At 42.2% G+C, this 17,159-nt stretch overlaps 1 protein-coding gene across 1 annotated transcript in view; it reads left to right on the forward strand.

Moving 5' to 3' along the window:
• Positions 1–1,605: 1,605 nt before the first annotated feature.
• The window catches only part of LOC115154178 (endothelial cell-selective adhesion molecule), a 68,102-nt gene continuing 52,548 nt past the window's right edge, over positions 1,606–17,159 (forward strand). The window contains exon 1 of the mRNA XM_029700139.1: positions 1,606–2,122. Within this exon, the coding sequence (XP_029555999.1) occupies positions 2,056–2,122 (67 nt within the window). The 5' untranslated portion in view covers positions 1,606–2,055. The remainder of the gene's footprint in view (positions 2,123–17,159) is intronic.

Below are 17,159 nucleotides of genomic sequence, written 5' to 3' on the forward strand. Positions count from 1 at the left end.
AGGCAGGTGTGTTGAGTTGCCTTTGATTGGAAGTCCTATATTGTGTGTGTGTTTTTCTTTGGGGTTGTGGGTAGTTGTTTTGCACTGCGTTTGTTAGCCTGCAAACTGTTGCTGTTGTGTTATTGTTTTCCTGTGGATGCCTTACTTGAGTCTATTAAAGTATGAGTATTCACATTCCCGCTGCGCCTTGGTCCTCTTCTCTCAAGTACGACATTTTCTGTGATGAGTACGACATTTTTTGTGACATCAATCTTTGTATTGAATTCATTAGTCGAGTATGTGGGGAAAAAGGACAGTCCTTTAGATAAGTTCCTCTGTCCAGTGTCTGTGTTCTTTGCCCCTCTTAATATTTTATTTTTATTTGCCAGTCTGAGATATGGCTTTTTCATTGCAACTCTGCCTAGAAGGCCAGCATCCCGGAGACGCCTCTTCACTATTGACGTTGAGACTGGTGTTTTGGGGGAAGTATTTAATGAAGCTGCCAGTTGAGGACTTGTACTTGTCCTCTTGCTCAGTTGTGCACCGGGGCCTCCCACTCCTCTTTCTATTCTGGTTAGAGACAGTTTGCACCGTTCTGTGAAGGAAGTAGTTCACAACGTTGTACTAGATCTTCAGTTTCTTGGCAATTTCTTGCATGGAATAGCCTTCATTTCTCAGAACAAGAATAGACGGATGAGTTTCAGAAGACAGTTCTTTGTTTCTGGCCATTTTGAGCCTGTAATCAAACCCACAAATGCTGATGCTCCAGACACTCAACAAGTCTAAAGAAGGTCAGTTTTATTGCTTCTTTAATAAGAACAACAGTTTTCAGCTGTGCTAACATAATTGCAAAATGGTTTTCTAATGATCAATTAGCCTTCTAAATGATACACTTGGATTAGGTAATACAATGTGCCATTGGAACACAGGAGTGATGGTTGCTGATAATGGCCCTCTGTACGCCTATTTAGATATTCCATGAAAAATCTTTATGATCAATTTGATGCTATTTTAATGGGCCAAAAAATGTGCTTTTCTTTCAAAAACAAGGACATTTCTAAGTGACCCCAAACTTTTGAACAGTAGTATATATATTATAGATTATATACTGTATAATACACTGTATATACTGTATATATTTCCTTTTTATGTTTATTTTTTGCTGCCTCTTGGGCCCCCCACGGGCCTGGGCACAGGGGCTTTAGCCTCGGTAAGCCACTGCATTAAGCCGGCCCTGGCTGCATTGTCTTTCATGTATTTCCTAGTTAATGTACAGAACATGGGAGTTTATCTCTTACATAATATGTAGGCCTAGGCTGTGCAATATGCAATCATGTGTACCAATGTACCACGGTTCTATTTGGGATTATAAACTGGGTCGTTTGAGCCCTGAATGCAGATTGGCTGAAAGCCATGGGTTCTCTGACCATATACCATGGGTATGACAAAAAAAATACTTTTTACTGTTTTAATTAAGTTGGTAACCAGATTATAATAGCAATAAGGCACCTATGGAGTTTGTGGTATAGGATATATATGACCAATATACCATAGCTAATGGCTGTATCCAGGCACTCAACATTGCGTTGAGAGCAAGAACAGCCATTAGCCGTGGTATATTGGCCATATACCACATCTCCTCCGGCATTAATGCTTAAATAGAACTGCTGCACCGGTAGTGCGCGAGGAATTCCGAGAGGGTGTTGCTCGTTGAGGTGGCAGGGCAGAGCTTTCTCATGATGACAACTGTTTTATCCAAATATTCCAAAGGTAAAAGGGAAAGTTGAAGGAAGACAATTTTTTGTAGGCTTGTTCACTTGCCGAAGTAGTTCACTGGAATAATTCCTCGCGCCCGATGCTAAACGCCAAACGCGAGTCTGTGTCACGTCAACTGCCGCTGAGGTTACATTGCCTACTGTAAACGCGCTACCCCTTGTCTTTTCTCTGGCGGAAGGAAGCAAATTGAAAGACTTCACCACATTACCCAAAGTGAAATTGCGCACAGATAACGGGGAGACCGTATACATTACGACTGGAAACAGCGATTGTGGGGTGACCGAAGGCGCATACTGAACTATGGAGACGTATACTAAGCGGAAATTTGGCACCTTGCTGTCACTTGCATTTCTCTTGTATTTTCCAGGTAAGACAATGGTCATTTTGAGTTTGAATTAACGGCATTTTTTCCCCTTAAGTGGTAGTTGATTTTCAATAGCTTATTGTGGATATTTTTAAGGTGTTTGTAACCAACCAAATATTGTCGCGCTAACAACACCGACAACAGAAACAATTTTCTTGGTGCCTCTGAATGACATGAACCTACAAGACCTAATAGCTAGTAATACTAAAATGAATCAATGAAATATGGAGAAGTGGACGATTAATGTTCACCAATTTAACATTCTGATTTAAATCTGAAACACCGGTTTGTTTTCCATGGTATTTGAAACAAGTGTGTTATGCATAGTTCTGCTGGCTGAGGCAGGGAGAAATAATTCCTTTATTAGATGGACAGACACTGCCTGAACAGCAAAGTGTTGTTTCGTCACTGTCTAGCATTATAACATCAACGGTCTTGGTCATACTAGTGAGATTACTCTTACAATTTAACCACGTTTTAAATAAAACCTTAAAACATAAATAAGATAATGGTGCTAGGATTGCAAAATTCCAGTAACTTTACCCACATTCTCAGGTTTTCCAGATATCCTGGTTGAAAGAACTGGAATAAAGAGGGAATAACAGGAAATCCAGCAATCCTCCAATCAGGTTTTCTAGAAGTCCTTGTAATTTTGGGAAAGTTTACTGGAATTTTGCAACCCTAATTATGGTACTAATTCTGTGTTTATTGGTCATGTAAAAACATTTTTTTTAAAGTCTGCCATTTGTCTATGGTTTTAGAATTGGTCACACTTCAAAATATTGTACACTTTAACTAACCAACAATTTTAAATCGGTAATGTTTTTGTCAAATATTTATCCTTCCTTCAGTTTATACCCTTTTGTTTCCAAAACAATCACATGTGCTGATGCAGACAATCTCACCCTTAGCTTATTTCACCTTAACAAGGTGAGGCATTGCCAATAGTATTTCAAATAGTAAGGAGTATTACAAGGACTCATTCCTTGACACATGGTTAATACAATCTATCCTCACACTCGTGTCTTGAGTATGAAGTGCAGAAAAAAACTGCTAGGTAGCTGAACAATAACCTGTCGGACTTACTGCTATTATAATACATATTTCTCAACGTGAGTTTTCGGCCTTTACTTCAGCTGTTTGACTCTACAGCAGGTGTGTCCCCAGAGGGCCAAATTATGGGAGGAAATGGTTGTGAATAGCATCCTGCTAATAGGAAGATGGCTCATTCTCTGGGCAAGCTACAGATTGTTACACCAGCTAATGTGATAACACTATGTTCTTGTATACATTACTTGGAGTTACAGGTTAGGTACTGTTTGGTGTAGCACAGATAATGTTCGACCAACCTTGAAGGGTAATGTTGTATTCATCATCTCCAGCACCACCCCAACATAAGTGAAAATTGTGAGTCTGTTTTGTAGTAAAGTGTTTCCAATGACTACATTGTTGTGCATTGTGATTTTAACCAATTATGAGTAGGCATTGCCTACTAATTGGTTGATGTCATTGGAAACACTACTTGTATCTGTTTTATTGCAGAACATAGAAATGTGCCATTTTCACATGATGTTGGGGTGGTGCTGGAAAGATGAATATGAAGTTGAACATTTTAGAAATGTCCCTTTTTAACTTGGCTATACATCTTCATTCTCGATGCGGCCAAACATGTATCTTCTAAAATGTCTGTGTCCAGTTGCAGGTGGTTCGTTTTGAATCTAGAAAATGCTCCGTTACTAAAATAAATTCTCCATGAAGTAATCCAGCAATGTGTACGCCGCCATCTTGTCTATTTCAAATCTTCTCTCTTTGACCGAGACAGGTGAGTGTCATCATGACATGCAGCACCACCTGTCTCAATCAATGAGAGATTCTCTTTAAAATATGGCGGCACAAACATTGTTGGACACGTACATTTTAGAAGATGCATGTGTGGGCGACTTGGTTGGTCTAAAATTCTGTGCTACACCAAACGGTACTTAAACTGTAACTCCCAGTACTGGATACCAAAACTCTGTGGTAAAATCACATTATCTGGTGTAACAATCTGTAGCCATCTCCTGGCATGCCTTCATCCCTATGGCTATGTGTCATAATTAGTCATGTAAGGAATTTAATTGTGTTATTGAAAACAGGATAACATGTGGTGGTGTTTTTTTTGCCTTTTCAATGAAATGATTGAGTAATGGGTAATGTAAATTAGTTTTGTGTATGAAGTTGGGAAAACTAGTGCCTTGGAACTGAAGTCTGGAGTTAAAGTAAAGTAGGCTACATTAGACTAATGAGTATTGTTAGTACACTGCTGCACAGCGTGTGTGTGTGTGGCATCCCATGCCATTAAAATACTATCAAGCCAGGCGCCAGCATTGTTGTTTTCATGGCAGCTTCTTGCGCAGTTGGTCATTTAGAATCTAGGTTTCTTTAATTTGGAACTTTAGCATGCTCTCTGTTCTTTCAACACAGCAGGACATGTTGCCATGTCAGGTACTATAAGACATACAGTAATCATATTTCATAGGACCATCACATTGTGTTAGTTACATTGTCCCGAGATCCCTAAATGAATTAGGATTGTCAAGTCAGATCCCAGTCGTTTTGGTTTAACTCATTTGAATTCCATTAGTCTCAGTTCAATTGGTTGACTACATAATTATGTTGTAATTGTTTAAATGACCTTGTGGTGTTTCCAGTACTTTACAAAATCTCATTCCAAAAATAAATGAGTTTCATTTTTTTCGCCCACAACTTGATGTCCCTGGACTTGTTTTTGCTAATTACTGCAGTGGGTAAGGTGGGTCAAAGGAAAGCTGTACAAGTATTGTTACACTTGAAAGCTTTTTGCTCTTTCAGTCTGATCGCAAGAGGTGGTTCAGGGTTATCTGGATAATTTGGATCAGTAATGTATATGGAGAATATACGGTTGAAGTTGGCAGTTTACATAAACTTATGTTGGCATCGTTAACTCGTTTTTTCAACCGTTCCACACATTTTTGGGAAAGTTGGTTAGGACATCTACTTTGTTAATGACACAAGTAATTTCTCCAACAATTGTTTACAGACAGATTAATTCACTGTATCACAATTCCAGTGGGTCAGAAGTTTACATACACTAGGTTGACTGTGCCTTTAAACAGCTTGGAAAATTCCAGAAAATGATGTCATGGCCTTAGAAGCTTCTGATAGGCTAATTGACATCATTTGAGTCAATTGGAGGTGTACCTGTGGATGTATTTTAAGGCCCATCTTCAAACTCAGTGCCTCTTTGCTTGACATAATTGGAAAATCAAGAAATCAGCCAAGACCTCCGAAAGATTGTAGATCTCACAAGTCTGATTCATCCTTGGGAGCAATTTCCAAACGCCTGAAGGTACCACGTTCATCTGTACAAACAATAGTACGCAAGTATAAACACCATGGAACCACGCAGCCGTCATACTGCTCAGGAAGGAGACGCGTTCTGTCTCCTAGAGATTAATGTACTTTGTTGCGAAAAGTGCAAATCAATCCCAGAACAACAGCAAAGGACCTTGTGAAGATGCCGGAGGAAACAGATACAAAATTATCTATATCCACAGTAAAACGAGTCCTATAGCGACATAACCTGAAAGGCTGCTCAGCAAGGAAGAAGCCACTGCTCCAAAACCACCATTTAAAATAGCCATACTACGGTTTGCAACGGCACATGGGGACAAAGATCGTACTTTTGGAGAAATGTCCTCTGGTCTGATGAAACAAAAATGGAACTGTTTGGCGATAATGACCATCATTATGTTTAGAGGGAAAAGGGGGATGCTTGCAAGCCGAAGAACACCATCCCAACTGTGAAGCGCGTGGGTGGCAGAATCATGTTGTGGGAGTGCTTTGCTGTAGGAGGGACTGGTGCACTTCACAAAATAGATTAAAATGATGTTGATATATTGAAGCAACATCTCAAGACATCAGTCTGGAAGCTAAAGCTTGGTTGCAAATGGGTCTTCCAAATGGATAATGATCCCAAGCATACTTCTAAAGTTGTGGCAAAATGGCTTAAGGATGACAGTCATGGTATTGGAGGGGCCATTACAAAGCCCTGATCTCAATCCCGTAGAAAATTTGTGGGCAGAACTGAAAAAGCGTGTGCGAGCAAGGAGGCCTACAAACCTGACTCAGTTACACCAGCTCTGTCAGGAGGAATGGGCCAAAATTCACCCAACTTATTGTGGGAAGCTTGTGGAAGACGATCAGAAACGTTTGACCCAAGTTAAACAATTTAAAGGCAATGCTCCCAGATACTAATTGAGTGTATGTAAACTTCTGACCCACTGGGAATGTAATAAATGCTGAAATATAATTCTCTCTACTATTGACATTTCACATTCTTAAAATAGTGGTGATCCTAACTGACCTAAGACAGGGAATTTTTACCTGGATTAAATGTCAGGAATTGTGAAACGGAGTTAAAATGTATTTGGCTAAGGTGTATGAAAACTTCTGACTTCAACTGCACTTAGACCTAATTTGAATGACCTTTTTACTTATATTTTATGAACAATAAATAATTTCAATTCAAAATGCTATACTTGTTAGACGATGTGATAGGGAGATGGAACAAGCAACACGCTGGTTGATGACACCAATACAGTCCTAACTGATAAACTGACAGTGCACAAGCAAATGTTAATATTACCCAGCTCGACGATAATGACTATCCTCATTAATGTTCTGCCAGAACGATTTATCACTCCCCTGTTTCTAGAGACATTGATTGACATTATGTGCAATGAAGTTGCACATGTTCTGTGTGTGACATTGTGGACCATGTGTCGAAACGGAGAACAGGTTTTGGGGTGTGTGAACACCCGATTAAAACCAAATTACAGGTCCCTTATGGAACCTGTTGTTCACAACCATGGTGTATGGAGCCCACTTTATCCGAGAGCCAAGCCAATCTCTGTGCAATTAATCTTCCATTCCAAACACACCATCCCTGGGAAGAGAGGATCTTAATTTGTTTTCCAGGTGTTCTCCACAAAGGACTGACTTATTTAACAAGATCATCCCATTGAGCTTGATGATTGGAGACTCGTCCCTGAAGACGCAATTCCCAGTTCACCTACTTCAGTGCCTTTAAAAAAAAATAGTAATCTTGATCAAAGTTTTCTGAGCAAAAAAACTAAGTTTACATTTTTGTTTTTTGAGGGGTTGTGGGGGGGACAGACATAAGAATGTAAACACCAGGAAATCTGCTCCAAGTGATTTTAATTGTAATCTGTTCTACAGTATTCTCACACATAATAGAGATGTGATCGTATATAAATGTAAGCAAGGTTTAAAATGATTGTTTTAGTCAAACATATCTGCTTGGTCTTCTTGCGGTCAATTTGCAGTCTACTTATTATTTGTAATTGTTCCCCTGTCAATCCCCACATCCCAAAATACCCCAAGACCACTGAGGGGAGGACTCTGGAATGCAATCGATCAAAGTTATAACTTTGCCTTATCTCTAATTGCTTATTTCTTAAAATAATATGGACTGAAGGCTTGCCAAAGGCCCTGTGTTTAGAGCCTGAATTACAGGCCCAATTTGAAGTCGCTGGTGCCTTGTGTGGGACTCGAGCAACTGGTATGCTTTTAATTTGTCACAGGGGATTGCGGTTTTATCTGGACTTTTATTACAGATGTAATGACTAAGAACAACAACCTGTGGCACTTGTTCTTACAAGGTGAAATGAGGGTTGTCTAATTTCGAGTCCAAGAGAACCGTGGTCAGTTGTGATCCTGTGTATTGCCTCTCGCATATACAGTGAGCTCTAAAAGTATTGGGATAGTGACACTTTATTGTTATTTTTTGCTCTGTACTCCAGCACTTTGGGTTTGAAATGATACAATGGCTGAGGATGAAGTGCAGACTGTCAGCTTTAATTTGAGGGATTTTCATACGTATCAGATGAACCATTTAGAAATTACAGCACTTTTTTTGTACATATTTTGTGTCCAATAAAAACTAAGTCAATGTATTCTTTATTTTTTTGTCACTTTTTTTATTCTAAATAAGAATATAATATATTTCTAATAATTTCTAAATTAATGTGCATACTGCCATGATTATTGATAGTTCTGAATGAGTGATTGCGAAAGTTAAGACTCCCATCATACCCCCTCCCAAAAAATTGCTAACCTCTCCTGTTATTGCAATGGTGAGCTGTTGGCATGTATTGGGGATATGATATTTGTGCATCAAACTTTCTCAGTCAATTGGATTATGAAATGTTATAGCCTACAATGAATGCATTTTCTTTTTCTCCCGGTGCGGGAGGAAGAGGGGGAGTGAGTGGCTCGCTCATCACAGCAGCAGGCCCCAGCGAAACAGGATCAGTGCAGATACTTTTAATTGATGATAATGCACATTATTGTTTGAACAAATCATGGTTTTAGTCTCTCCCCAAACATGTGACAGTTTGCGTGAGGTGACTATGTAGAATGTGCAGCTTTCTGATGCAACCAATTAAAGATGTAACTCTCACAGCCAAGTCAAAGGATTTACAAAATGTGCCTACATGGTCGCAGTCTGGAGCCCTGCTATAGTGATCTCTGATCCACAGAGGGAGCGAATGTGGGCAGAGGGGGAGGGGGCAACCTTTTCGAATGAAACTCAGCCCAACTAGTGGCTTCTGCCACACAGGCCATCCCCCGGACGACTGTCTCAGACAGACGTCACTTTCCTGCTGCTCTGCTCTACGACTCCCGGCATGCACTGTCCCACGAAGTACGGCAGACTCCACGCTGGCCAGGGGTCATGAGAAAAGCAGTGGGCGACTTTCCCAAGTCCCAACACTGAGCCTGGCCTATGGCTTCCCTTAAAGACACACCCACTCTCCCCTCTTTCTTGCTCCCCCTCTCTACCTCCCACTCTCCCTTTGCCCATTCCTCTCCATCTTCTTTTCTGGAAAAGGAAATGGACTGAGCCAGCACTACCGATGGGCAGAGGAGGGCTATGCTTACTATAGCTTTCACATTATTGCCCCCATTAGTGAGTGATTCATGACTGCTGTGTTAATCTTTCCTGAGAAAAATGTTATTGTATATTGCTTGCATATAGAGGACTGAGTGTTATTTTGAGTCTCCTGCAATGTTTTTATGGCTAACAATTAATTTGTTCCTCGGTACGGTATAGTATATCCTTCTGAAGACGCCAAACAAATGCCGGGAGATATTTATAGATGGGCTATACTGGTTTTGAAAGGGCTCTTCCGACTCCTAATGAAATGTCTTAAAATTACATGTCAAAGCCACAGAATAATTTTGGTCAGTGACAATCTGGTTACTAATGACTATTTACACACCTTCAAGCTTATCGGATGACATGACAGGCTGTCAAGCTGCTTTGTTATCGACTCTCAGTTTACGCATCCCGACAGGCTGCTGATGTCAAGCCTCTCCCATATCGATCTGCCTTTTAGGAAGCATTACAGGAAGTGCGGCATAAGAACTAATAGGTCATCAACTGAGATGACAAGGACAGATGTTGTCATCCATCAGATTCCAGCTGCGACATTATATTCTCCTGACACGCTGTCACTCGTCCTTAAAAACGCTGAGGGACTGAGTGGGGTGGGGGAAGGGAGAGAGAGCGAGAACATTATGAAATCCCTCTTAAATGCACAGTAGGCTTACATGGAGTTACTGGTGTGTGTGTGTGAGCATGATTGATTATTATTTAGAATTAATAATACTGACAGTTGTCTACCTCAGATGTTATTTAAACTACACTGCTCAAAAAAATAAAGGGAACACTTAAACAACACAATGTCACTCCAAGTCAATCACACTTCTGTGAAATCAAACTGTCCACTTAGGAAGCAACACTGATTGACAAATGTCACATGCTGTTGTGCAAATGGAATAGACAACAGGTGGAAATTATAGGCAATTAGCAAGACACCCCCAATAAAGGAGTGGTTCTGCAGGTGGTGACCACAGACCACTTCTCAGTTCCTATGCTTCCTGGCTGATGTTTTGGTCACTTTTGAATGCTGGTGGTGCTTTCACTCTAGTGGTAGCATGAGACGGAGTCTACAACCCACACAAGTGGCTCAGGTAGTGCAGCTCATCCAGGATGGCACATCAATGTGAGCTGTGGCAAGAAGGTTTGCTGTGTCTGTCAGCGTAGTGTCCAGAGCATGGAGGCGCTACCAGGAGACAGGCCAGCACATCAGGAGGGCAACAACCCAGCAGCAGGACCGCTACCTCCGCCTTTGTGCAAGGAGGAGCAGGAGGAGCACTGCCAGAGCCCTGCAAAATGACCTCCAGCAGGCCACAAATGTGCATGTGTCTGCTCAAACGGTCAGAAACAGACTCCATGAGGGTGGTACGAGGGCCCGACGTCCACAGGTGGGGGTTGTGCTTACAGCCCAACACAGTGCAGGACGTTTGGCATTTGCCAGAGAACGCCAAGATTGGCAAATTCGCCACTGGCGCCCTGTGCTCTTCACAGATGAAAGCAGGTTCACACTGAGCACATGTGACAGACATGACAGAGTCTGGAGATGCCGTGGAGAACGTTCTGCTGCCTGCAACATCCTCCAGCATGACCGGTTTGGCGGTGGGTCAGTCATGGTGTGGGGTGGCATTTCTTTGGGGGGCCGCACAGCCCTCCATGGGCTCGCCAGAGGTAGCCTGACTGCCATTAGGTACCGAGATGAGATCCTCAGACCCCTTGTGAGACCATATGCTGGTGCGGTTGGCCCTGGGTTCCTCCTAATGCAAGACAATGCTAGACCTCATGTGGACCTCAGCAGTTCCTGCAAGAGGAAGGCATTGATGCTATGGACTGGCCCGCCCGTTCCCCAGACCTGAATCCAATTGAGCACATCTGGGACATCATGTCTCGCTCCATCCACCAACGCCACGTTGCACCACAGACTGTCCAGGAGTTGGCGGATGCTTTAGTCCAGGTCTGGGAGGAGATCCCTCAGGAGACCATCCGCCACCTCATCAGGAGCATGCCCAGGCGTTGTAGGGAGGTCATACAGGCACGTGGAGGCCACACACACTACTGAGCCTCATTTTGACTTGTTTTAAGGACATTACATCAAAGTTGGATCAGCCTGTAGTGTGGTTTTACACTTTAATTTTGAGTGTGACTCCAAATCCAGACCTCCATGGGTTGATAAATTGGATTTCCATTGATTCTTTTTGTGTGATTTTGTTGTCAGCACATTCAACTATGTAAAGAAAAAAGTATTTAATAAGATTATTTCATTCAGATCTAGGATGTGTTATTTTAGTGTTCCCTTTTTATTTTTTTGAGCAGTGTAGTTTATGGACTCACAACTACTGTGATAATTGAACTCTGGACTCTGGTCTTTATTTCAAGTGCGCTAACCCCCTCTGTAGACTGTCTATTCTGTCAAATGAGCTGGGATTTCTGTTCACTACAACCCGCTGTAACTTGTTTCGTGCACACTCACCTAATCACTATAATAACGGGTTATCTGGATACTTGGGTAGCTACTATTGAACAGTATCCCGGTCTTTTGTTGGGTCTGACATTTCTCCTCCCCAAACTATGTAAATTGCTTTGAGCTACTGGAAAGTGTTATATACATCTAATTGATTAACCATTATGATAGCGCAGTTGATATCAAATGGTGATAATCGTATATTTTCATGTGCAAGCTAAGTTTGTGGTTTGTCCCTTTTTTTTTGTTTTACTATGACAAACCATTAAACTGGTGTTTAAAATAATAGTTGAAGTGTCATCTTGACCTCTGCGTAGGTCCCCCCCCCCCCCAAGCTGAATCCCCTACACCCCTTACAAACATGCGTTGTTTTGATGAATGAAGGGTGGATACCAGTGTTAATCTTATCCCTTGTCCCCTATTTGTCATTCTGGTTGGGACAGATGATATAGCTTGGAATCTGAGTCCGATTTAATAGGAATTGGATAAATGTGCCTTATGCCTGGATTTCCTTTATGGGCAAAACCCCACTGTCTCCCCTCTGCTATAAAATGACTAATGTCCTCTGAAATCCTCTGCAAATCAAGGCCCAGGCTCCATCAGCCAATCCTCCTACTGCAGCATACAGGAAATGTCAGAGAACAATATGCAAATACATGCTAGAACATGCCAATATGATCTCACTAGCTGGTGCTTGGCTCTGCCCACATCCATGCTTGTTCTGCCCACTATGATTAATTTGCGCCTATTGGAAGCGACAGGCTATCTATATTGGGTTAGTTATAAAAAAATGTTTGACCTCTCTGAAAGCCCCAGCTAGCTAGACTAGAGCCTTACAGGCAGGAGGGAATAGCATTGCAATAGTTCTGTTGAATCTCTCTCTTAAACAAAAAATATAAATTCAGCAAAAATCTTGGAAATTGTTGTTTTTCATTAGGCCCTAATCTATGGATTTCACATGACTGGGAATACAGATACCGTTTAAAAAAAATAAATGGGTAGGGGCGTGGATCAGAAAATCAGTGAGTGTCTGGTGTGACCACCATTTGCCTCATGCAGCGTGACACCTCTCCTTCGCATAGAGTTGAGCAGGCTGTTGATTGGAATGTTGTCCCACTCCTCAATGGCTGTGCGAAGTTGCTGGATATTGGCGGGAACTGGAACACACTGTCGTACATGTCGATCTAGAGCATCCAAAACATGCTGAATGGGCGACATGTTTGAGTATGCAGGCCAAGGACTGGGACATTTTCAGCTTCCAGGAATTGTGTACAGATCCTTGCGACATGGGGCCGTGCATTATCATGCTGAAACATGAATTGATGGCGGTGTATGAATGGCAGAACCATGGGCCTCAGGATCTAGTTACGGTATTAAAATGCAATTGTTTTCGTTGTCCGTAGCTTATGCCTGCCCATACCTTAACCCCATGTGGCACTCTGTTCACATCGGTAAACTGCTCGCCCACACAACCTCATACACGTGGTCTACGCTTGTGAAGCCACTTGGACATACTGCCAAATTCTCTAAAATGAGGCAGTTTAAGGTAGAGAAATGAACATCCAATTTTCTGGCAACAGCTCTGGTGGACAATTGTACGCTGCCTCAATTTTAAGACATCTGTGGCATTATGTTGACACAACTTCACATTTTGTGGCCTTTTATTGTCCCCAGCACAAGGGTCACCTGTGTAATGGTCATGCTGTTTAATCAGCTTCTTGATATGCCACACCTGTCAAAGGGATGGATTATCTTGGCAAAAAAAGGAAATGCTCACTAGCAGAGATGTAAACAAATTAGTGCACAAACTTTTGTACGTATAGAACATTTCTGGGATCTTTTTTTATTTCAGCTCATGAAACATGGGACCAACACTTTACATGTTGCATTTTTTGAGAGGGAGGGGGTTGTGTGTGTGCACTCCAGCTTTTGCACCAGCACTGTAGCAGCCACAATATCCACACTATTAAGTGAAGCCCTCCCCAGGGCAGAGTGGATGCTGCATTTTCCTCGTGAGGCGGAGTAGGTCATCAAGCGGCACTGGGTAAAGTGGGCTAGGAGCTGCTCCAAGGGTCACGTCGCTGTGCTCCGCACCCATCATACACCTTCAACCCCTCTGCCTCCCATACATTTGTATACCACGCACTTTCCTCGGTCCAGCTCCTCCATAGTCAGTAGCATCTTGCATATCTTTCACACCTGTCACAGCTTGCCCCTCTGCCTGCTCAGCAGAACTTTACCCCAGGGGGGACAGGTCAGCCTCCCTCCTCTCCCTCCCCAGAGGGCTGGAGCTCAAGTGTCTCATCAGCACATCTCAGGTCAGCCATGAGGTTAAAACAAGTACACCTCAATACACTGAAAACAAGCTGGGAAAGGAGGTGAAAGCAAGTAGTGTGTGGGTGTTATATAGATCCATAGGCAAGCCTTTACTTTGTGGCTTTAACCTTTTTTTAATTTTTTTTATTTGCTCTTACCTTCCCTCCAGTCCTCTCAGCCTTTCCATGGTGCTGTGTAATTATAGGATTTGTGGTTTTTGGTCACACAACAGTCCTCTGGAGCCATAGTGTGTGTGTGGGGCTCGGAGGTGCAGCTTTCTCACTTTAACCTGTAATTGTTGTTTATGTAAGGCATCGTCAGTGTGCTGTACACATTGTATAATGTGCTCCTTGTGCAGAGAAGTATGAAAGATGTCTCCATTTTACCATTTCTATCAATCTCAATCTGTCATTGTTGTCTGAGAATTGTCATAATTAAATCATACTCCTTAATTCTACAGAGAAGTGACTGCAGCCTTGAGATAAAACATGGAGTGCTAATCAAATTAGGAACCTCGAGTGTATTGGTGGTTTCCCTAAAAATTCTCAGTAAAATAGTATTGCACAAATGTAATTTCCTTGACCCTTGCCAAAGGAAGTGCTTGATAAGCTGTTTTTGGGCCCAGAAGTCACTTTCTGTCATCACTTGTAGTAGAGACCATAGCCAACCAGAATTAAATGGCCACTAAAGGCATTGATTTGAGGACTATTTGCCTCTGGGGTTGACTTTTCCATCATTGTCGCCAACTGTTTAGTCAACGTTGCTGTGGCCCCTTTCAGTTTTGAATGGCCATGTTGGCTTCAGTAGCTTCCCTTGCTGTATTAGGAAGTGATAAAAAATAAATGTCTAAACTAAATGCAAACTATGCTATACCTTTGTAAGACGTTGCATTAGCATAAAGCAGTGATTCCCAAACCTCTCTTTGAACGCTTCCTCCTCCCCTATATCTTTCTCTGCCTTTTTGGTTTGTCCCCTTCTGCTAGCGATTGAGGAATTTCCCCTCGTTTTGGTGGTTTCTTGCTTTTTATGTATGCATCTACAGTAGCCTACAAAGGCACAGCACCGTACCACACAGAGAGCCTCCATAATCTCTCTGGATGTCTTTTGAAGAGGTAGACGTTTTTAAACTGAATGCTAAACAGGATCTATTAGGATTAAGTCTGGAGGCAGTCTAGATTAGTGTGAATTCAATGATTTTCCTTCCACTTGCCAGAAAAAATGTAAATGCTACTGTTAACCAACCTCAGTACAAATAATACATTTCCCTGAGGGGGAACTAGCCACCTTGAGCATGGGGATTCAAAAATATGCATAAGATCTGTAGGTAAATGGGTGTGCTCTGCTACTGTAGGTTTAGACAGCCACAAATGGGGCTTATAACGTGTACATTACAAATGCTTTGTACTGAGACAAACGGTTTATGCAAAGACCAAGTGTAATGGTCGGCCATTTGTTGGTCTCAACATGGTCATTGACGTTTTGGAACTTCATTAGTGACTGTTCATTACAGCGATTGATTTCTCAGGGAGTTACGATCCATGGGAGTCATGTCCATTAACCTAGTCATTAAGCTCAGTTAGCTAGGTTAGTGGGCCACTTGGTTTAGATCTTGTTTGGGTTTCCACACCAACTCTTTGCCCTGAAATATATCCATGACACAGTATTTGACCTGGTCTCAGCCTCTACCCAGGACAGACTTGTCGTGACCCGTGATGCTGCATAATTGCACTCATTTTGAGATGAGGCTTGACAGAAAGCAGTAATACTTGAATCCCCAGAAGATTGTTTGGTTTTGACTGTTATCCTGAACTGGGCAGGAGTACGCACACATTCACAGACACACCCAAACTCGAACAGTCTCACAGATCCATGTGATGAGAAAGCACTGTTGAAATGCAATGCAGCAATCATCCAAGTTACATTCAGAGACCAACTTCTAATCAGTCCCCATAACGCTCTTTGCATACCCTACCGCTATTTGCTCTTCCATTGCAACCCGCTCACCACCAGCGACTCTGAGTTTCATCCATTTATCTCTCTTCATTTTGCCCATGTCCTCTCGGGTGACACGACTGGCTGTCTCATACTCTTCCTTTTAATCTCCTCCTTAATCACTCTGGGTCTCCCCACCTCGGCGGTTGAATTCGTCACCGAAAATAATAACCTCCCATCGCAGTTAATAACACATTTTCAGATTCCTAAATGGCAACAGTATTACCCCCTAACATTACCTGTCATCAAAGAAGACCTAAGGAAGACATATCGCCTCATTTCTCAACGAGAAATTATCAGGCCCCTAACAGTGCTAGGAGGCTCATCGCCTCATCGGTCTTCACTGCCAGTGTAAAAATAGCCATGTCGCTGTCAAGGACATCCCACAATATTATTTTCCTTGACAAGCTTTCAATAATTCAGTCTAATTATCCCTCCACTTGACCAAGAGACCCTACTCCTTCAGATGAACTGTTTCGCCCATTACCTGCCAATCATAGGGAACACGGCTACTATGTCTTTCTTTTGGAATACTGATATAAAGCAATACGGATCTAAAGGCACAATGTTGCGACTTCCACGTGACGATAGACGAACCGGTAGTCCAGTGTTATTGTTGAGTCTTATCATTATCAGAGATTGGGATTGTTTTCCTTGAAGACTTCAAAGTTGGGTGTACGGTTATACACTGAGTGTACAAAACATTAGGAACACATTCCTAATATTAAGTTGTATCCACTTTTGCCCTCAGAACAGCCTCAATTTGTGGACTCTACAAGGTGTCAAAAGTGTTAAAAAGGGATGCTGGCCCATGTTGATTCCAATGCTTCCCACAGTTGTCAAGTTTGCTGGATGTCCTTTGGGTGGTGGACCATTCTTGATACGCATGGTAAACTGTTGCGGGTGAAAAACCCAGCAGCATTGCAGTTCTTGACACACTGAAGCCAGTGTGCCTGGCACCTACTACCATAGGCACTTAAATATTTTGGCTTTGTGATGGGGGGGGGGTAGGTGTGTGTGTGTGTGTGTGTGTGTGTGTGTGTGTGTGTGTGTGTGTGTGTGTGTGTGTGTGTGTGTGTGTGTGTGTGTGTGTGTAATGATATAGTATTAGGGGGATGGGAAGTGTCTACTGTGTAATCTTATGGTGGTGGATGAGACTCACTGACTCGCCTGGTCCAGTTTATACTTTATTTTGTCTTAACATTGTTTTGACTTTATATCACTAGCCAAGTCTTTGTCATCCTCAGACACTTAAACACATCTAATATTTTACAGCTGTTACACTTAAGTCA

The sequence above is a fragment of the Salmo trutta genome, chromosome 19 (genome assembly GCF_901001165.1).
Source record: "Salmo trutta chromosome 19, fSalTru1.1, whole genome shotgun sequence".
Taxonomy (NCBI): Eukaryota; Metazoa; Chordata; class Actinopteri; order Salmoniformes; family Salmonidae; genus Salmo; species Salmo trutta.